This window comes from Stomoxys calcitrans, chromosome 5 (genome assembly GCF_963082655.1).
Source record: "Stomoxys calcitrans chromosome 5, idStoCalc2.1, whole genome shotgun sequence".
In the NCBI taxonomy this organism is placed as follows: Eukaryota; Metazoa; Arthropoda; class Insecta; order Diptera; family Muscidae; genus Stomoxys; species Stomoxys calcitrans.
The window spans coordinates 45,064,194-45,086,947 of NC_081556.1; the positions used below are offsets into that span (position 1 = coordinate 45,064,194).

A 22,754-nucleotide genomic window follows, 5' to 3' on the forward strand; every position below is an offset into this window, starting at 1 on the left:
AAGTCATAAGAAAACACCTTAGGCAAAATTTCAGCCAAATCGAATGAGAATTGCGCCCTCTATTGGTTAAAGAAGTCAAGATCCAAGATCGGTTTATATCACAGCTATACCAGATTACGAACCGATTTGAATCATACTTAAAACAGTCATTGGAAGTGAAACCAAAACACCACGTGCAAAATTTCAGTCAAATCGGACGAGAATTGCCCCCTCTAGAAGCTCAAGAAGTAAAGATCCAGGACCGGTTTATATTACAGCTATATCAGGTTATTTTCCGATTTGCGCCATACTTAGCACAATTATTGGAAGTGATACCAAAACACCACGTGCAAAATTTCAGTCAAATCGGATGAGAATTACGCCCTCTAGAGGCTCAAGAAATCAAGACCCAAGATTGGTTTATATGACAGCTATATCAAAACATGGACCGATATGGCCCATTTACAATCCCAAAGGACCTACACTTATAAGAAGTATTATTGCAAAATTTCAAGCGGCTAGCTTTACTCCTTCGAAAGTTAGCGTGCTTTCGACAGACAGGCGGACGGACACACGGACATCGTTAAATCGTCTTTGTTTAGATCACAAATTGGTTTATATGGCAGCTATATCAAAACATGGACCGATTTGGCCCATTTACAATCCCAACCGACCTACAGTAATAAGAAGTATTTGGGCAAAATTTCAAGCGGCTAGCTTTACTCCTTCGAAAGTTAGCGTGCTTTCGACAGACAGACGGACGGACATGGCTAGATCGACATAAAATGTCACGACGTTCAAGAATATACATACTTTATGGGGTCTCAGACCAATATTTCGAGTAGTTACAAACAGAATAACGAAATTAGTATACCTTCATCCTATGGTGGAGGGTATAAAAACAGAGTTAATGAAATGATAAAAATGAGAACAGAGGTAATTTTCACATTTATTTTTATACCCACCACCATAGGATAGAGGGTATATTCATTTAGTCATTCCGTTTGTAACACATCGAAATATTAATTTCCGACCTCACAAAGTATATATATTTCGGATCGTGTGTCTGTCCGTCCGTCTGTTGTAATCATTCTACAGCCTTCAAAAATTGAGATATTGAGCTGAAATTTGGCACAGATACGTCTTTTGGATGCACGCTGGTAAAGTTATTGAACGAGCCAATTTGGATGCACGCTGGTAAAGTTATTGAACGAGCCAATTCGGACCATATTTGGATATAGCTGCTATATAGACCGATCTGACGATAAAGGGTCTAATGCCCATAGATTGTTTGTTTTTATCTGATTTCGCTGAAATTTTAAGGGGTGAGATATTTTAAGTCTCCCGATATCTGACCCAAATATGGATCAGATCGGACTATATTTGGATATAGCTGCCATATAGACCGATGTCCCGGTAAAGGGTCTGAAGCCCATATATGCTTTATTTTTTATCCGAAATTTGAAGTGAGTAGTTTTAGGCCTCCCAACATCCGACATAAATATGCTCCACATCGGACTATATTTATATATAGCTGCAATATAGACCGATCTCCGGGTAAAGAGTCTGAAGCCCACAAATGCTTTATTTTTTATCCGATTTCGCTGAAATTTTAAACAGTAAGTAGTTGTAGGCTTCCCAACATCCGATTTAAATATGGTTCAGATCGGACTATATTTGGATATAGCTGCCATATAGACCGATCTCCCGACAAAAGGTCTGAAGCCCATAAAAGCTTTATTTATTACCCGATTTCCATGAAATTTGAAACAGTGAGTAATTTAAGGCCTCCTAACATGCGACCTAAAAATGGTTCTGATCGGACTATATTTAGATATATATTGGCCTCAAAATTGGATATCCAACTTGTTTTTTAATCTCAAATACCATTCACGTAAACCCTTTATTGAAAAAGCCAGCAATATGTCCGATGTCCACTGTCTTAAAGGCCCAAATTGTCTTGGTGAGCAAATACGTCCTACTTGGGGGTTGTTATGGTGGTGGATCCCCTAGACAATTGGTCCCGAATGTTGATGTCAGATTCATGGTCTGCTCCCAAATACCCTTCATTTGAGCTCTATTTTTCCTTAGTCGTCAAACATGACCGGGGTATGGGGGTGTTTTGGGGGATGGGGCGGCCTCTCAGTGACTTGACTTTGAAAATATATATCAGATTCGTGTTCTACTCTAAAATACCTCTTATTAGAGCCTCATATTACAATGGTCAGCAAATACCTCCTATTTGGGTGGTGTTATGGGGGTAGGGTGACCCCATAGACACATTTCTCGAACATTCATATCAGATTCGTGCTTTACTTCCAAAGACCTTTCATTTGAGTCCCATATTGCTATGGTGGTACATTTTTCTTCTTTGGGGTATGTTCTCGGGGATAGGCGGCCCCCAAACACTTGGTCCCACATCTGGATATCAAATTCGTATTCTACATTTAAATACCTTTTATTTAAGCCCCATATTGCCATGGTCAGTAAATAAGTCCTGTTTGGGGGGTGTTTTGGAAAGGGGTTGACCCCCAAAAACTTTGTCCCTAATTTGGATATCAAATTCGTATTTTACTCGCAAATACCTTTCAATTGAGTCCCATATTGCCATGGTCGGCAAATATGTCCAAATTAGGTGTGTTTTGGGGGTTGGGGTCGTCCCCCAAACACTTGGTCCGATAATTGGATATCAGATACGTTTTCTAATCTTAAATACCTTTCATTTGAGTCCCACATTGTCGTGATTGGTGTATATATATATATGTGGTAGGTTTTAGGGTTGGAATTGCGAATCCTGGCGAGACCATCAGAAAAATATTCAGCGGTGGCTTTCCCCTCCTAATGCTGGCAACATTTGTGAGGTAAAATGCCATGTAAAACTTCTCTCCAAAGAGGTGGCGCACTGCGGCACGCCGTTCGGACTCTGCTATAAAAAGGAGGCCCTTATCAATGAGCTTAAACTTGAATCGGACTGCACTCATTGATAGGTGAGAAGTTTGCCCCTGTTCCTTAGTGGAATGTTCATGGGCAAAATTTGCATTGCAATTTGCATTTTCATTTGCTATGGGGCATAAGGTATGCATTTTTCACCGAATTTTGACGAAAGGTGGTTTACATATATACCCGAGGTGGTGGGTATCCAAACGCCTTTTTACTTGTTGTCTAAGTATTGGATCAAAAATCTCAATGGTTTGGCTGTTATAGACCAAATTATCAAAAAACAAGTAAAAGCGTGCTAAGTTCGGCCGGGCCGAATCTTATATACCCTCCACCATGGATCGCATTTGTCGAGTTCTTTTCCCGGCATCTCTTCTTAGGCAAAAAAGGATATAAGAAAAGAGTTGCTCTGCTATTAAAACGATATCAAGATATGGTCCGGTTCGGACCAAAATTAAATTATATGTTGGAGACCTGTGTAAAATTTCAGCCAATTCGTATCAAAATTGCGCCCATTGGGGCTCACGAAGTAAAATAGAGAGAACGATTTATATGGGATCTGTATCGGGCTATAGACCGATTCAGACCATAATAAACACGTTTGTTGATGGTCATGAGAGGATCCATCGTACAAAATTTCAGGCATATCGGATAATAATTGCGACCTCTAGGGGTCAAGAAGTCAAGATCCCAGATTGGTTTATATGGCAGCTATATCAGGTTACGAACGGATTTGAACCTTATTTAACACAGTTGTTCAAAGTAAAAAAAAAAATACGTCATGTAAAATTTCAGCCAAATCGGATAGGAATTGCGCCCTCTAGAAGCTCAAGAAGTTCAAGAGGTTCAAGAAGTCAAGAGGTTCAAGAAGTCAAGACCCAAGATCGGTTTATATGGCAGCTATATCAGGTTATGGACCGATTTGAACCATACTTGGCACAGTTGTTGGATATCATAACAAAACACGTGATGCGAAACTCCATTCCAATCGGATAAGAATTGCGTGCTCTAGAGGCTCAAGAAGTCAAGACCGAAGATCGGTTTATATGGCAGCTATATCAGGTTATGGACCGATTTGAACCATACTTGGCACAGTTGTTGGATATCATAACAAAACACGTCGTGCAAAATTTCATTCCAATCGGATAAGAATTCCGCACTCTAGAGGCTCAAGAAGTCAAGACCCATGATCGGTTTATATGGCAGCTATATCAGGTTATGGACCGATTTGAACCATACTTGGCACAGTTGTTGGATATCATAACAAAACACGTCGTGCAAAATTTCATTCCAATCGGATAAGAATTGCGCACGCTAGAGGCTCAAGAAGTCAAGACCCAAGATCGGTTTATATGGCAGCTATATCAGGTTATGGACCGATTTGAACTATACTTGGCAAAGTTGTTGGATATCATAGCAAAACACGTCGTGCAAAATTTCATTCAAATCGGATAAGAATTGCGCACTCTAGAGGCTCAAGAAGTCAAGACCCAAGATCGGTTTATATGGCAGCTATATCAAAACATGGACCGATATGGCCCATTTACAATACCAACCGACCTACAGTAATAAGAAGTATTTGTGCAAAATTTCAAGCGGCTAGCTTTACTCCCTCGGAAGTTAGCGTGCTTTCGACAGACAGACGGACGGACGGACGGACGGACAGACGGACGGACGGACAGACGGACGGACATGGCTAGATCGACATAAAATGTCACGACGATCAAGAATATATATACTTTATGGGGTCTCAGACGAATATTTCGACTAGTTACAAACAGAATGACGAAATTAGTATACCCCCCATCTTATGGTGGAGGGTATAAAAAAAACAAGTAACATAAGTCAGAGAAAAAAGTAAAAATCTGGAGGCCCTATGATGAACATTTTTTGCTCAGTACAACCCCAAGAATCAGAAACGCGAAGGGTCCCTTAAGTTGTTCACCCTAGTATGGGTATGGAAGTTTGTGCCTAAGTGTACTTCAAATGAGTCAATAATCGAGACTTGTAGGAGTTCAAGAAGTCGAAGGTAAAGTTTTTTTTTATATTTTTTTTTTTTTTTTTGGATGACTTTATATAGAGAACAACTTGTCATTTATAATTACAATTTTGACATACAAATTATAACTTTCCTCAAATAATAAAAACAATAATATGATGATTAACTGAGTATGTGTACTGTACACATATAAAAATTCTATTTACTCACAATACATTATTTATTTATAAGAAGGCTAGGTCTATTTATGGACCCATTTTGACTGTTCTGGTATAGCCCGAGAAGTTGAATATATGTTAGAGATATTTTACTAGCTTTAATTCATTAGTGACTTAGGACCCTCTGTTCGATATAGAGGGTGATGTTTTAAGAGCTATTGGAAAGTTTTTCAAAAAAAATACGCATTAAATTCAGAAACATGCATGAAATCTTTATTTGAATCGATAGTACGGTTCATATAATTTAATGTTTGAAGATTATTTCTCAGTATCTCAGTATTTCACGAATAAATGCTGCAATGTTGTATTCCAATGCGTCAGTTGAAGTGAGCTTGTCTGCCTAGACATAAGCTTTAACATAGCCCCACAAAAAATAGTCTTAAGGCGATAAATCGCACGATCTAGGCGGCCAATTACTTACTTACATTAATTGGCTATGACAGAATATTTCTTCCACTAGCCGAACGTAGAATAGCGTTCCAAGCGCCTCGATCTTGTGCGCTCATTCTAAAATCTCTGACTCCAAGTTTCGAGGTGTCTCCCACAACTTGATCTTTCCATCGGGCTTTTGGTCTTCCCGGTTTGCGTGTACCACCGTGTTTGCCTTCAAAAGACTTCTTTGCTGGAGCTTCTTAATCCATTCTGACAACATGACCTAGCCAACGCAGCCGTTGTATTTTGATGCGTGTAACTATGCTATCGTCGTCATACAGCTCATACAGCTCGTGGTTCATACGTCGCCTATATTCTCCGTTAACGCAAACTGGTCCATATATTTTACAAAGAATCTTTCTCTCAAATTCTCCAAGCACTGCCTCTGCTTTCACAAGTACCCATGCTTCAGAACCATATAACAGCACGAGTAGTATCAGTGTCTTGTAGTATTCGTCTGTCGAGAGGTGACTTGGTTTCTAAACTGCTTACTTAGTCCAAAGTAGCATCTGTTTGCCAGTATTATTCTTCGCTTTATCTCAAAACTGGTGTCATTCGTTTCGGTTACGGCGGTGCCGAGGTAGATAAAGTTACTGACTATCTCAAAGTTGTGGTTCCCAACTTTCCCAGGCGGCCAATTGACCGGTCACGAACGTGAAATAAAATGTTTACCGAACTCGCCTCTAAAAAAGTTCATTTTTACGCGTACTTGGTGGCATGTGGCACCGTCTTGTTGAAACCACATGTCATGCAAGTCAAGTTCCTGCATTTTTAGCAAAAAAAGTAGGATATCATCTCACGGTAGCCCTCATCATTCACAGTTACGTTACGATTCACATCATCTTTGAAGAAGCACGGTCCAATGATGCCACCACCCCATGAACCGCAACTCACTGTGACTTTTTCTGGATGATCTTCACTCCAAAATCGACAATTCTGCTAATTTACGTACCCATTGAGACAAAAATGACCGAGCGATGAACTTTCTTAGCAGAGCACGTGTTTTGATAACAAAATCCAATAATTTACAAGCGTTTTTCGTTTGTAAGACAATGAATAATGTGTGACAGTGAAACCAAAAACGAAACGTGCGTAAACTGTTTAAACCAGTGTTGCCAAAAAGATAATAGCTAAAAAACCATCCTTTATAATAATAAAACTTTGTTTATTGCACTTTGGCTCACATTGTAATTACCACTTATATTTAGCTCATCATCTTGAAACAACTCCATGTGAAAACGTATATAATGATACCTTACATTTGTAAAGTGCTTACGTCTATCCATAAGTATGACATGGGTCATTTGTTAATATTACATGCAATGCATGTCGGTTAACACAGATTGCGTTTCATTATCAAATGTTAATTGTTTCTATATCTCAGCAACTTTCGAAAAACCTTGAAATAACAGGAAAATTTTATAGCAAACTACACAGCTTAATCATTTTTGACCCCATCAAGTGTTTATCACACATGTAATCTATAAAAAAAAATTGATATTAAACGATATACCTATGTAGTTGTAAAACATATCAATCATGAACATGTTACACTTTTCCACAGGTTAGCTAACAGTTATAACAAATTGTGATTATTTCACTTGTAACAACTTTCCATAATTATTGGGTTGCCCAAAAAGTAATTGCGGATTTTTTAAAAGAAAGTAAATGCATTTTTAATAAAGCTTAGAATGAACTTTAATCAAATATACTTTTTTACACTTTTTTTCTAAAGCAAGCTAAAAGTAACAGCTGATAACTGACAGAAGAAAGAATGCAATTACAGAGTCACAAGCTGTGAAAAAATTTGTCAACGCCGACTATATGAAAAATCCGCAATTACTTTTTGGGCAACCCAATATATGCGATAGTCGAAGAGATTTTGGGTAAAATCGGCAATTGAACATTTTGTACGATTTATAGGTCTTCTTTGCAACTTCGTTTGCTAGCCACTTCACTTAGAAACCTTATTATTGTCCATTGTGTTCAAACTAGAAAAAGATAGAGGATAACAAGTAGAAATGTACTCAGTTGGGCCTGGCCGAATCTTGGTAACCCACCACCATGCAAATGCAAATTTGCTCGTGAACATTCCACTAAGGAACTGGGGTAAACTTCTCACATATCATTGAGTGCTGTCCGATTCAAATTTCAAGCTCAATGATAAGGGACCTCCGTTTTATAGCGGAGTCCGAGCGGCGTGCCGCAATTCAACGCATTTTTGGGTATCTATACTGGGAGATCGGTCTATATAACAGCTATATCCAAATATGGTCCGATCTGGACGATATTCATCAAAAAGGTTTAGAGAGATACCGGAACTCGCTGTGCCAAATTTCTTCGAAATAGGATGAAAAATGCTCCTTTTTAAAGGCTCATTACACAATATCGGAGGATCGGTATATATGGGAGCTATATCCAAATATGGTACGATTTGTACCACTTTTGACAGAAATGGGTAGGCGTCTACCAGAACACACTGTGCTAAATTCCATCGAATTCGGGTAATAAATGGCTCTTTTATGGCCTCAATACCCTATATCGGGAGATCGGGTGGTCGATCTGCATAATTCTGCAAAATTTAAATACCCAGCTTTTGAGTATAAATGGGTAAATACCCGGGTATTTACCCAATTTACCGGGTAAATACCTTCGGGCATTTACCCATCGTCCATCTTTACAAATGGGCCAAATCGGTTCAAAATTAAATATAGCTCCCATATACCCTGAACTCCCGATTTGACTTCTTGAGCCCTTACAACCCTCAATTTTTGTCCGATTTGGCTGAAATTTTGCATGTGGCGTTCCGTTATGACTTCCAACAACTGTGCCAAGTACGGTCCGAATGGGTATATAAGCTGATATAGCTCCCATATAAACCGATCTCCCGAATTGACTTCTTGAGCCCTTACAAGCCTCAATTTTTGTCCGATTTGTCTGCAATTTTGCATGTGGCATTCCGTTATGACTTCCAACAACTGTGCCAAGTACGGTCCGAATGGGTATATAAGCTGATATAGCTCCCATATAAACCGATCTCTCCGATTTGACTTCTTGAGCCCTTACAAGCCTCAATTTTTGTCCGATTTGGCTGAAATTTTACACGTAGTGTTCTTTTATGACGTCCAATAACTGTGCTAAGTACTGTCCAAATCGGTCTATAACCTGATATAGCTCCCATATAAACCGATCTCCCGATTTGACTTCTAGAACCCTTACAAGCCGCAATTTTTATCCAATTTGGCTGAAATTTTGCATATAGTGTTTTATTATGACTTCTGACACCTGTGACAAGTACGGCAAAAATCGGTGAATGGGAAGACCCCTAGAGACCCCCAGGTTGTGGGATAGGGGGAGTATTGGCCCCCAGAACTATGTATGTCCGGTAAACATGTATGTCCGATTTGGGGTGTTTTGGAGGATGAGGTGGTCCCTCAGACACTTTGCCCTGAAAAACTATCTGTATCGTGGTCTACTTACCACCTTTTTAAATCCCATATTGCCATTTATTTATGGGACGAAGCGACCCCAAACACTTGGTCCCACATTTGGATATCAGATTCGTATTCTACTCCCATATTCCTTTCGAGCACAATATTGTCATGGCCAGTAAATAAGTCCTCTTTGGGGGTGTTTTGGTGGTGGACCCCAAGATACTTGGTCTTGAAAGTTGGTGTCAATTTCGTGTTCTTCTCCCCAATACCTTTCATATGAGCTCCATATTGCCATGGTCGATAAATATGTATGATTTAGGGGTGTTTTTGGGTGTGGAGTCATCCTCCAAACTTAGCTCTTAAAAAATATTTTAGCAGAGGGATGAGCCGTCCCCAAACACTTGGCCCCAAAAAATTTAAACAAATTCGTTTTCTAATCTAAAATACTTTTCATTTGAGCTCTTATTGCAATCATGAGCAAATATGGCCGGTTTCGAGGGTAGGCCCTAAAAACTATTAACACCGTGCTTCACTCTCTTTGAGCCCCAAATTGTCATGGTAAGCAAACACGTCCCATTTGGGGGATTGTTATGGGGTTGGGACGTCCCCTAGACAGTTTGTCCCGAATGCTGATATCAGTTTTGTACTGTACTCCAAATAGCTTTGTGCCATATTTCCGTAGTCGCCAAACACGTCCGGTTAGGGAGGAGTGTTATGGGTGTTGAGGGGCCACTCGGAGACTTGGACTTAAAAATATACATCAAATTCCAATTCTACTCTAAAATATCTTTTTTGAGCCCCATAGTGATATGGTCGGCAAATTTTTCCTCTTTGGGGGAGGGGCGGCCCTATAGACACTTTTTACCGAATGTTAATATCAGATTCGTGCTCTTCTCCCAAAGAACTTTTGTTTGAGCGGTATATTCCTATGATCGGTAAATTTGTCCTTTTTGGGGGAGGGGCGCCCTCAAAACTCTTGGTTCCACATTTGAATATCAGATTCGTTTTCCACTCTCAAATACCTTTCATTTAAGTCCCATATTATCGTGATTGGTCTATAAATGTAGTTGGTAGATTTTGGGGTGGGGCGGCCCCCCCTAGGTACCCCATCCGAAATTTGGAAACCAAATTTTTGTTTTTAGTTTACTAAAAGAGAGCATACAAAATTTCGCTTAAATCGCACGGTCCATCTCCGAGATCTGGCCTTTTTGAAAATTATGGTAAGGGGAGGCTCCACTCTACCTTATTTTCACCACGGGATCACTATGCACCATTTGTAAAAAATTTCAATAAAATCTGTTCAGCCATTTTTGAGTCTATACGAAACAGACAAAACAAGTAAAAGCGTGCTAAGTTCGGCAGGGCCGAATCTTTTATATACCCCCCCCCCCCCATGGATCGCATTGGTTAAGTTCATTGCCCGGTATCTCTTAATAGGCAAACAAAAGACAATGAATAAAAAATAAGTTATAGTCCGAATCGGACCATAAATGAATTGAATGCTGAACATTGTAGAAGTCATTGTGTAATATTTCATTTCATTCGGATAAGAATTGCGCCTTGTAGGGGCTCAAGAAGCAAAATCGGGAGATCGGTTTATATGGAAACTGTATGAAGCTATTGATCGATTCAGACCAGATTGAACACGTATGTTTAAGGTCATGGGAGAAGCCATTGTACAACATTTCTGCCAAATCGGATGAGAATTACACTCTCCAGAGGTGCTCAAGAAGTCAAGATCCCAGATCGATTTATATGACAGCTATATCAGGTTATGTACCGATTTAAATCATACTTGGCACAGTTGTTGGAAGTGATACCAAAACACCACGTGCAAAATTTCAGGACGAGAATTGTGCTCTCTAGAGGCTCAAGAAGTCAAGACCCCAGATCGGTGTATATGGCAGCTATATCAAAACGTGGACCGATATTGCCCATTTACAATCCCAACCGACCTACACTAATAAGAAGTATTTGTGCAAAATCTCAAGCGGCTAGCTTAACTCCTTCGAAAGTTTGCGTGCTTTCGACAGACGGACGGACATGACTAAATCGACCTTAAATGATGTGGATGGAGGGTATACTAATTTCGTCATTCTGTTTGTAACTACTCGAAATTTTCGTCTGAGACCCCATAAAGTATATATATTCTTGATCGTCGTGACATTTTATGTCGATCTAGCCATGTCCGTCCGTCCGTCCGACTGTCTGTCGAAAGCACGCTAACTTCCGAAGGTGTAAAGCTAGCCGCTTGAAATTTTGCACAAATACTTCTTATTAATGTAGGTCGGTTGGTATTGTAAATGGGCCATATCGGTCCATGTTTTGATATAGCTGCCATATAAACCGATCTAGGGTCTAGAGTGTGCAATTCTTATCCGATTGGATGAAATTTCGCACGACGTGTTTTTTCATGGTTTCCAACAACTGTGCCAAGTATGGTTCAAATCGGTTTATAACCTGATATAGCTGTCATATAAACCGATCTTGGGTCTTGACTTTTGAGCCTCTAGAGAACGCAATTCTTATCCGATCTGAATGAATTTTGGCACGACATGTTTTGTTATGATATCCAACAACTGTGCCAAGTATGGTTCAAATCAGTTCATAACCTAATATAGCTGTCATATGAACCGATCTGGGATCTTGACTTCTTGAGCCTGCAGAGGTCGCAATTATTATCCGATTTGCCTGAAATTTTGTACGACGTATTTTCTCATAACCATAAACGCGGCCCTTATAATTGAGCTTCAACTTGAATCAGTCAGCACTAATTGATATGAGGGCAAATTTGCATATTTAAAAATAGGCTTCCTTGCTTAAAGAATCTCATTTTAATCCCATCTTTGTATTTATCATGTCTTATATTTAATTTTTTTATCTCCTTCACACATTGACAATACTGCTTGATTTAAAACATTTGTAAAAGCATTCATATATTGACGCAGCACATTATAGTTTGAGATGTTTGCGGCGTTTTCTTGTGACTGCTTCAAAGATCTTTGTTCTTTGTTTTTCTTCTTAAATTCTTTTCCGTAGACTAAAAATAAACAGATGCAATGCAGTAGCTCTTCCCAGAATAAATTATCACATCAAACTAAATACGTTGAGCGTTACAAACAAACTTACTCACACTAACTGCACAAATTCTGGCAAAAGGGAAATATGTGCTATAACTTGGGGTACTAAAGGCTTTTCGCAATGACCATATTTTACTAAAGACATGTCTACTTTAATGCAGCTCAATAACAATCTTTTACAAAGCATACATGGGTTAAGTGCAAAGCTAAAACCACACGGGATCTTGTATGCTAATTTTCTGTGATTCATCTTTTGTGCGGATGACGTTTTAATAACATTATGAAATTGCCCAAGAACATTCCATCAAGGAATAGAGGCAAAATTTATGAAATTTAACTTGCTCATATATAGCTTCGTTCTTGAAAATTATCCACAATCGTAGGGTATATCATTAACTTTCTTCAGCAATTGTTTCCATAAACATTTGTAAGGCGCCCCTTACGTCAATAGGGATAAGTTCCATATATATTTCATTCAGTATGCATAAAAGCAATGGCCAATTTGTGTTGTTTAAAGGTAACCATAGCCATTCCCATTTCTGTGACAACAGAATGAATTCAAATCCTTTAAAATGAGGTAGCCTTGCTTGCGTATTAGTTTCTCTGGGGACTAGTGTTTTGTCAATGACACAATATTTTGCAAGGCAATGGCCAACACTTCGATGTGTAACCCCAACTACACATTATTATATTCCTTTACATGTTGCTATTCCCAGGCTATAATAAATTCCATGTACTCGCTCACACCTGCTTGAGAAAAACAAATTAAAATGTTATTGAATAAATAACAGTGATTGACTCTTACCTGGGAATACAGGACATGTTTCAGCTAAACCTCGGGATCCCCCCCAATTACCATTCCCCCTGTTTTAAGCATTATACTTACGCCACAACACTAATGCATTTCCCAGTTTTTCCACAATAATACAAACAAGCCACGAGTAAATTTTTTTTCCAAGCGAATGAACAAAATCGACTGTCCATCACTTCTTGTTTATTTAAAGAAATTTATTTATTTTTTTTCACAAAAGATGTTCACTTGTGTTGTTATGGGGGGGTTCTCATTTTCATTTTTGTTTAACAAAATTTATACAAATTTACACCACCTTGCATGTGTGTGTTTTAAGCCATGGCATCACGTTGAGCCTTTTCCCAGGCAGCCATGGGTCCATGTTCTGGCCTGTATTTGACATTGCAACCATCGGATTCAAAACGGTTGTCATCACGCAATTCCTCATAACGCTCACGCTCGTACTTGGTGAAGCCCCATTTCTTTGAGACGTAGATCTTTTGACGGCCAGGGAACTTGAACTTCGCACGACGCAAAGCCTCAATGACTTGAGCCTTGTATCTGTCACTGGAACGCACCGACATGATGGGTTGTCCAATGCGTACACGGGCTACAGTACCTTGGGGTTTGCCAAAGGCACCACGCATTCCAGTTTGGAGCCTATCAGCTCCGGCACACGATAACATTTTATTGATGCGAATAACGTGGAATGGATGCAAACGCATGCGGATGTGGAATTGATCCTTACCGCAGAATTTCACCAGGTATTTGTTGCAGCAAATGCGGCCAGCTTCCAAGGCTTCACTGCTGAGCTGTTCATATTCGTCGGACACTAAATGCACGCACAGGGGGAAATCTTCGACACCAGCCTTCTTTCTGCCCAAATCGAAGATACGAATTTTGGGATCGGGTACACCACGACAGAAACGTGATTTAGGATATGGCTTGTTTTTGCAGTAACGATAACATCTCGCTGGACGGCGACCCATTTTTTCCAACCGAACTTTACTCCGTCAGAAAAAAGAAAGAAAGAAATATGACAGGAAGTGACTGAACACAGCTGAGTAGTGTTCAGTAAGAATGTTTGAGTGAGTCACATTTTTTCGCCATAAAAATACAATGCTGTGTGATGACTAAACATGTCATGCTTGGGCGTAGTGCTACGACGCATGGCGTTCATTTATTTAATGGCTGTGATATGCGAGTTTAGAAAATTTGATTTTTTTTTATAAAAATTAAAAAAAAATCACAATTTATCTCATTGACACACTAAATAATAGAAAACAATTATTAGTTAATAACATAAACGCGTCATCAGTCCTGGTATATGAGTAATCTATTACCCGTCCAACAAAAGCAAAAGAAAAAATTAAAAAAATATAAATTCATTGATAGAGAATGGATTGAACCCTATTTATATTTTACACACAAACTAAATTATTTGTTTCGAAATTAAGAATGGGTTTGTTTTCCTTTCCAGGGTCATATTTCATAACAAAGTTATTCAGAACAGTTATATTTCAAATACGAAAACGGTAAATTAAAGGCAACAAATAAATAGGTGTTATGTTCGGACGGGCCGGATCTTATATACCTTCCACCATGAATCGCATTTTTCAAGTTCTTTGAATTAGGTTGGGTTGAAAAGAGGGTATGGATGTTAATCCGCCCATGCCACTATGGACATAAACCTAAACCAGTAATCGCTTGTTGTAGAGCGCACAACAAACCGAAAGTAAACTCGAAAAATAAAAGTAATTTTCGAATATATATATGAGCTTTATCAAGTTATTGACCGATATGGGCCATATTTGCCGTGCCGTTCAGATTATAGGGCAATATAACCTCAAAAATTGAGTAATAATTGCGCCCTCAAGAGCCTGAAAACTTCAAATTAAGTGATCGGTATACATGGCAGCTATATCAGGTTATGAACCATGTTCGAAGTCATTTAAAATACCACATTCAAAACTTCAGCCAAATCGGGTAAGAATTGCGCCATCTAGAAGCTCAAGAAATCAAGACCAAAGTTTGGTTTATATGGCAGCTATATCAAAACATGGGCCAATTTGGCCCATTTACAATCCCAACCGACCACACTTGTAAGAATTATTGTGCAAAATTTCAAGCGCTTTGCTTTACTCCTTCGAAAGTTTGAGTGCTTTCGACAGACGGACGGACAGACTATGGGATCTTAGACGAATATTTCGAGGTGGTACAAACGGAATGAAGAAATTAGTACACCCTATCCTATGGTAGATGGTATAAAAAACAGCATGAGCGCATTGAGGAGTAAACAAAGCTCACAAAGGAACGCTCAAAAGCATTTTTAACGTGAAGTAGTGGCTGTAGCGTGATAAAAGCTGACAGACAATAAATCGTCTAAAAATTTTACTTCAATAACTTCGATATGTTTAAGTCGGACTGACATACCCTATTCCTTGTGTGGTAGTGATAAAAACAGAAATCAATTTGACGCTTTCACTTCTGTAAGCAGTGTATTCTGTTCAGCTTTCGAAATAGTTGCGAAAAACTTTAACAAAATATCATTTTATTAAACATAACATGATTTTTTTTGTGCCAGCTCTATCTTACATTCATATTACACTAGGATTAATTATTTTTAAGTGCTCCTTTTAAGCCGTTAGCGAAAAAAGTGGATTTATTTCACATGTTTTTACCTCATACTTTTTTATATAAAGTTTGGCAGTTGTTCACGTGAAAAGCCGATTAGAGTGCCAACCCTTAGCGTATAAATACAACTATGACTGTTAGTGCTAACTAAACACAGCACTGGAAGTGTTCAGAGACAAAAATTATAATCAATTAAAGCACAGTGATGCCAACATTTAAAAAGTCTCAATGCGCAAGTCTCGATTACAAAAAGCTGATACGGTCAAATTCTATTATCATGGGTCTTTACACACAATGTTATAGCAATCAAAACATGGCAATAATATTTATCTATGTATTTTCTCACGCTTGAAACTGATTATTTGCTTAATTTTAAAATATATAAACAAAAACTTGAATTTTGTATTAAAATTTTCAATAGAAGAAATTTATAAATGCTTGTATTTAGTCTTTGGGTCCAAAAATCACTCTCCTGAATTATATAAATATATTTATGAATTATAGAAATATATTTATGTTAGGCAACAAGGTTGACCCATACTCATATCTTCATCCTAGTCTTTACTATAATATAAGCACGCACAAATCAGTAACATATTTACCATTTAAGCGCATTTTTGCGCTTAGTTTGTATGGAGAAAAATGTTTGTTATTCTCGTTTCGCTAAGCGGCTAGTCTTATCGCCGTTTATTAAGAGATATTGTGTCATCATTCAATTTGAATGACAAAACTAAAAGAGGAAGAACTCAACACATATATACACTGATTGAACGCTCTGAAGTGACAAAATTCCTTAGGATTTTAATAAAATCACATTTACGAACTCTTAGAAACATTTTTTATTTAAAATTAAAATGATTTATATTGTTTGTTCTGTTGACATTTAATTATTTCGGATGTGGTGTCAGTGCTGCCAACGTTAAAGTATTTAGCGGGAAGAGCGTATTACTCATCCATAAGCTAGCGAATTCGCTAGGCTGGTAAATAAAACAGCAAATAATTATTGGGTTGCCCAAAAAGTAATTGCGGATTTTTTAAAAGAAAATAAATGCATTTTTAATAAAACTTAGAATGAACTTTAATCAAATATACTTTTTTACCTTTTTTTTCTAAACCAAGCTAAAATTAACAGCTGATAACTGACAGAAGAAAGAATGCAATCACAGAGTCACAAGCTGTGAAAAAATTTGTCAACGCCGACTATATGAAAAATCAGCAATTACTTTTTGGGCAACCCAATATCTTATAAGTTTTTAGCGTGTAAAATAATTATGGGTTTGTTTTGCTATTTGATGTGCGTTCGAGACCCTAAGGCCAAAACAGAATGAGCGCGTTGTGCTTTGTTTTTTGAGTGTCGCGTTGGAAAATGCAACTCTGCAAACAAATCCCACAAAAGCAGCAAAAGCAAAGAGAATTTTTAAATTTATTAATTAAATCAATTAATTTTTCAATTGAAAACTGCAAAGATTTCAATCACGACTGTAATTGGACACGTAATTATTCAGTTGTGTACAACAAAATATTGGTATTTTTTGTAGCTATATCTAAACATAAACCGATCTGAACCATATACGACGCGGATGTCGAAAAGCCTAACATAAGTCACTGTGTCAGATTTTAGTGAAATCGGATTATAAATGCGTCTTTTATGGGGCCTGGACTTGAAATCGAGATATCGGTCTATATGGCGGCTATATCCAAATCTGGACCGATCTGGGCCAAATTGCAGAAAAATGTTCCAAATTTCCACGACATCGGACAATAAATGCGCCTTTTTATGGGCCCAAAACCTAAAATCGAGAGATCGTTCTATATGGCATCTGTAAGCAAATCTTGATCGATATACGCCAAATTGCAGAAATATGTCGAGAGGCTTAACTTAACTCATTTACCCAAATTTCGGCGACATCGGACAATAAATGCGCCTTTTTGTGGGTCCAAAACCCTAAATCGAGAGATCGGTCCATATGGCAGCTATATTCCAATCTGGACCGATATGGGCCAAAATGAAGAAGGATGTCGAAGGGCCTGACACAACTCACTGTCACAAATTTCGGTGACATCGAATAATAAATGCTCCTATTTTGCTCCCAAAAATTTTATATGGCAGCTATATTCAAATCTGGACCGATCTGGGCCAAATTGAAGAGAAATGTCGAAGGGTCTAATGCAACTCACTGTCCCAAATTTTGGCAAAATCGGACATTAAATGCGCCATTTATGGGCGCAAGACCTAAAATCGAGAGATGGGTCTATATGGCAGCTACATCCAAATCAGGATCGATCTGCTCCAAATTGAAACAAAAAATCACGGGGCCTAACACAACTCACTGTCCAAAATTTCAGCAAAATCGGATAATAAATGTGGCTTTTATGGGCCTAAGACCCTAAATTGAGAGATCGATCTATATGGCAGCTATATCCAAATCTGGGCCGATCTGGGCAAAATTGAAGAAAGATGTCGAGTGCCCTAACACAACTCACTGTCCCATATTTCAGCAAAATCGGATAATAAATGTGGCTTTTATGGGCCTAAGACCCTAAATCGAGAAATAATAATGAATATCTTCATTAAATATTTCAAACTGTAGGTGGTCCCCAACTTTTAATATTCCAAATTACCTTCCTAATGAGATACAATACATACATACAGACAGCTTGAACCCATACAAATTTTACACATATGTATAGTTTAGCTTTTCATTATCCTATTTAGTCACCCTTGACCTTAACAACGGGGTCAACTAACAATTTCCTTGGTGTCAGTGTCTCTCCCATTTATGGTCCCATGAAGACAATATATTCCAAACCATATCTATGCATATCTTATTTCATTTAAGCCATTTATAAATTTTATTAACCTTGTGTTTGTTTTTTTTTTTATTTGCCATTTGTCTTTGTCGTTTTACAGTTTGTGAAATTTGCCAACATTAACGAGGACACTCCTTCCTATCATCGTCGTTACGACTTCTTCATTTCGAAATTCTCATCCATGTGTCATGGGAACAATGAGAACATTGAGCTGCGTGACAGTATTCGTTTGGCTGGTATTAAAGGTGTCCAAGGTGTGATACGTAAAACCGTTTCCGATGACTTGGTTGAGAATATATGGGAAAAACAGCACATGGAGAAAATTGTACCCTCGCTTTTGTTTAATATGCAGGTGAGAATAAAATATGAATGCAATTTATTTGCCTATAACTCATATCATGCCTTTTATATACTTTTTTTTTCTATAAAATAAATTAATAACAGATTTTTATTTGCACTCTAGTCAAAGCGAGTTGAAAGCAATTTTGCAATTTTTTTGATTTACAGTAAAGGGATAAAAGTTTACAAAAAGAAAATTAGAAAAATATAATCAATAGATTGCAAAAGAAAGTTTTATTTAATAAAATTATAGAAACAATTTTCTATAGGTACATTAAATTAAATTTTTACATAATTTATAGAAAATAAAATTTTGATAAAATTTCCTAAAAAAATTTTACAGAATTTTCTATAGGAAGAAAATTTTCAAAAAAAAATTTCTAAAGAAATGAAGTTTGCCAACATTTTCTATGGAAATATAATTTTGATAAAATTTTGACAAAATTTTCCTGTAGAAATAAAATTTTCTATAAAAAAAGGTTTAGTAAAGATGCCTTTTTCGTACCATTGAACCAGCCAGATTGCTTTTAAAATCTACTTACTTGGTAATATTCTCATTCACAAGGTTGTTGTTGTTAATGTTGAAGCAGTTTGTTGTGTTCTATCTTTCGTCTGCTTGATTCTGTTGAGTGTCAAGTCCCAGGAACTCTGCGACTAGGATGGGGTGCGTCCACAGGGATCTGGGTCTGAGTCGAGTGTGTCTGGCTGTGCAGTTAAACAGGTGACGTGTATCATGCGGTCCCTGGTTACAATCGAGACATACATCTTGCACGTCGGCATCAATCCTAGCTCTGGGGGATTTGAGGCGGCTGCATCTGCCGGAACGTAATTGAGCCAGAACCACTCTGGTTTGACGGGGGAGGTAAATTTCTTCAGGTTTAGTTGGAGGCGGTCGTTCTCCAAGGACTACATTCACCCGGTAGCCATTTACCGCATCAGCTACCGGGAGGCCTCCGTAGCGCAGAGGTTAGCATGTCCGCCTATGACGCTGAACGCCTGGGTTCGAATCCTGGCGAGACCATCAGAAAAAATTTCCAGCGATGGTTTTCCTCTTCTAATGCTGGCAACATTTGTGAGGTACTATGCCATGTAAAACTTCTCTCCAAAGAGGTGTCGCACTGCGGCACGCCGTTCGGACTCGGCTATAAAAAGGAGGTCCCTTATCATTGAGCTTAAATTGGAATGAGTGCATTACTCATTGATATGTGAGAAGTTTGCCCCCATTTCTTAGTGGAAAAATTAGCAATTAGCTACGGTGTCTGCATGAATGTTGTCTAGACCTGCTTGATCTAGAGGTTCTCTCTTGTAGCGCTGAACCTTACGCTCTAGATCATGTAGATCTACCTTAAGGCTTCTGGGCGGTGGGTATCTATCCACAAGATGATGATTTGGGTGGTCTCTGCGATAACAGCCCAAAAGGTATTGCTTAGACATTGGTAGGATCTTTGTCTCCTGATGGAGGTGGTCCACATGAGAACTGAGGAGACAGCCCATCGCAGTTCGGAGGGCGTCATTTTGAAAGATCTGAATATTATGCACTGCGCGTCACAAAGCTGACGAGACCACACTGGCGCTGCATAACTTACCACAGACCGGCCGATTGCTTTGTGCATGGTCAACAAGGTTTCTTTGTCTGCACCCCAAGTGCTGCCATCAAGTGACTTGACCTTGTTTCTACTTTTGACTTATTCCACTAGGTTGACAAAAGCGTGCGGGCTCAAACCCGCCCCATGACACTACAGACACACACGAAAGCCAGTGCTCAACCTATTCTGCGCTCTATTTTATGAGAAATTATCTCGAACAAATCTTTATCAGGATCTCTGTGCCACTCACATCATCCCCAATCGTTTTATATTCTATGCCCCTAGGTCTGGTATCATTTAAACATCTAAGTCTTTAAGCAGCGAAAGCTAAGCAGTGCCTTAATCGCGCTATGTTATGAAAAATTACCTCGAACAAATCTTTATCAGAAACTCCATGCTACTCACATCATCCCTAATCGTTTTACATTCTATGCCCCTAGGTCTTGTATCGTTTCAACATCTAAGTCTTTAAGCAGTAAAAGCTAAGCAGTGACATAGGAAATTCTCCAACGTTTCGTCGTCTCCCCGTATGCCTTACTGGCGCTATCACTTTCCGCACCTATTCAGCATTAATGTGTCCTTAGTCTTATGTGTCCTAAAGCTTTGATGCCTAAAGCTGTTCTAATCTTTTTACTACTTCTCAGGATTAGCCTCGTGTTGTCACGATCCAGATCCTCAATATGATTTTCGTCGTATTTGTGATCATCTTCTGCCCTTAACAGCTAAGTCATCTGCCCTTTCATAATCCCTAACTAGGCTATCACATGGCAACCAAATGATGCAAATTGTATCATGCTCAGATAAAGCGTTAATATCCTTTATACACACCATGTCCGTTCGTGACCTAACAATCCCGTTTGCTGTTACCTTAATGACTAAATTACTGTCCGTATATATGTTCACACTCGACGTCCTGGCGTTGACACTGCCATCTGATCGCCGGATGCAGAACTTGGTCACTGGGTCTTTAATGTAGACGCTCATACCCGTTCTACCTCTCACTCATCTACCAGATGACAATACCAGAGTTGTACCAGATAACAATATCAGAGTTTCATCCAAGACCGTGCCGCTGGCACCAGTGTCTCGCAACTTTTCTTCCAATGAGACGGATGCCGCCTTGGGTGCCTTGTATGTAATGCTTAAAAAAATCCTCTACTGTTTCATACAAATTTACGCCTAGACCCTTTTCGTGAACCCACTTCTCTATGTTACGAAAAGCTTAGGTTAGATCAGAGGACACGCGCCTGGCAACCACATTTGCCAACCGCTTCACTCGGAGAACTCTGGTCTATTGTCATTAGAAAAACGTGAATAGAAACTAAAAAGCTGGCATTGAGGCCGAAGAAGTCTCTTCGACTAGAGGGCCGCCCGGTCAGCCATCCCAGACACTTGTAGAATAACAGAATGAATCAGGGGTTGAGAGACTGTAGAGAGCTTAGTGAAGAGAAGAGGGCCGCCCGGTCAGCCATACCAGACACTTGTAGAATAACAGAATGAATCAGGGTTTGAGAGACTGTAGAGAGCTTAGTGAAGAGAAGAGGTGTTCCCCCATAATTCTTTGCCTTCTCCCCGTTATCGCGAGGCATTGGATGCTTAACCGTCTCCAAGTCCTCCTCATCCTCATAGCCCCTGCAGAAATCCACATCATCTCGAGCTCATTGTCATGTCATGCAGTGGACGCTTAGGGCTCCCAGCAACAAACCACGGTCACGTTTCCCCAGCTCGAAAAAAATCAGCGTCCCCGTTCCAAACATCCAACTCAAAGCAGGGTTCACCATGGGAGTTACACTCCCCGACTCCATCCCTGCCAGTTCGCCAGCCGCTTGCCAACATGCCCCTGATGGCACTAAACTCAGTACAATCAGACAGCAGCCCCAAACGTTTGAGACGCACCTTGAATCTGCCGAAAAGCCTCAACCACACGCGACCCCTAGCTAGGGTCTTTAGCGCCGCCCGACTATCCCCATAAATCGTGACAGTCTGAGAGGGCCACCACTTCTGACTCAGGATAACATTCAAACCTCTGCCTTAAAGACACTGCACCCATCCTGAAGTCTATGTGGCTGCATAATTCCAAAGAATTCAACAAAAACCCTTGCTCCAGTGCCCCTATACAGCATGGACCCATTCGTGTAGACAGTGGCACCCAAGAATGGCGGGACGGTTCCAGACTAAAGCATCCTCCCCTGCACATAGATAGTCGCGCCGCCAATGTCACGTAGTCATCCCACACCAGGAGCCTTCCGCAAAACAAACGAATTCCCGAAATACGAAGAGCCTCATGTTCCCTCAGTCTGGGGGAGTCTTCAACGCCGCGCACTCCAAGTACAAGTGCAAAGGTTTCAGATCAAATATCGCATTCAGCGCTGCTCTCGGAGCACTTCTCCTCGCCCCCGATTTCAGCACCGCCGCAATATCCTGCAACTTCTCCAACATACCGCGAAGACACATCTTGAGAGCATGGTGCCTGTAGGTGAGGATCGGCCAGACCACAACAGTGTTAATCCAGTGA

At 39.3% G+C, this 22,754-nt stretch overlaps 2 protein-coding genes across 3 annotated transcripts in view; one reads left to right on the forward strand and one right to left on the reverse strand.

Annotated features, from left to right (window-relative positions):
* Nucleotides 1-22,754, forward strand: part of LOC106088096 (protein EFR3 homolog cmp44E) — a gene marked incomplete in the record, with an annotated part of 58,223 nt that overhangs the window by 24,999 nt on the left and 10,470 nt on the right. For both annotated transcript variants that reach the window (XM_059370280.1, XM_059370281.1), the window contains 1 exon segment: nucleotides 18,415-18,666. In XM_059370280.1, coding sequence (XP_059226263.1) covers nucleotides 18,415-18,666 — 252 coding nt within the window.
* Nucleotides 13,022-13,923, reverse strand: LOC106088097 (large ribosomal subunit protein uL16). Its single transcript, XM_013253406.2, has one exon. It carries the CDS (start codon nucleotides 13,856-13,858, stop codon nucleotides 13,202-13,204), a length of 657 nt encoding a protein of 218 aa, XP_013108860.1. The 5' UTR covers nucleotides 13,859-13,923; the 3' UTR covers nucleotides 13,022-13,201.

Excerpts from the sequence above, each read along its gene's own strand:
- LOC106088097 (XM_013253406.2), bottom strand. The coding sequence starts at position 13,858 with ATGGGTCGCCGTCCAGCGAGATGTTATCGTTACTGCAAAAACAAGCCA.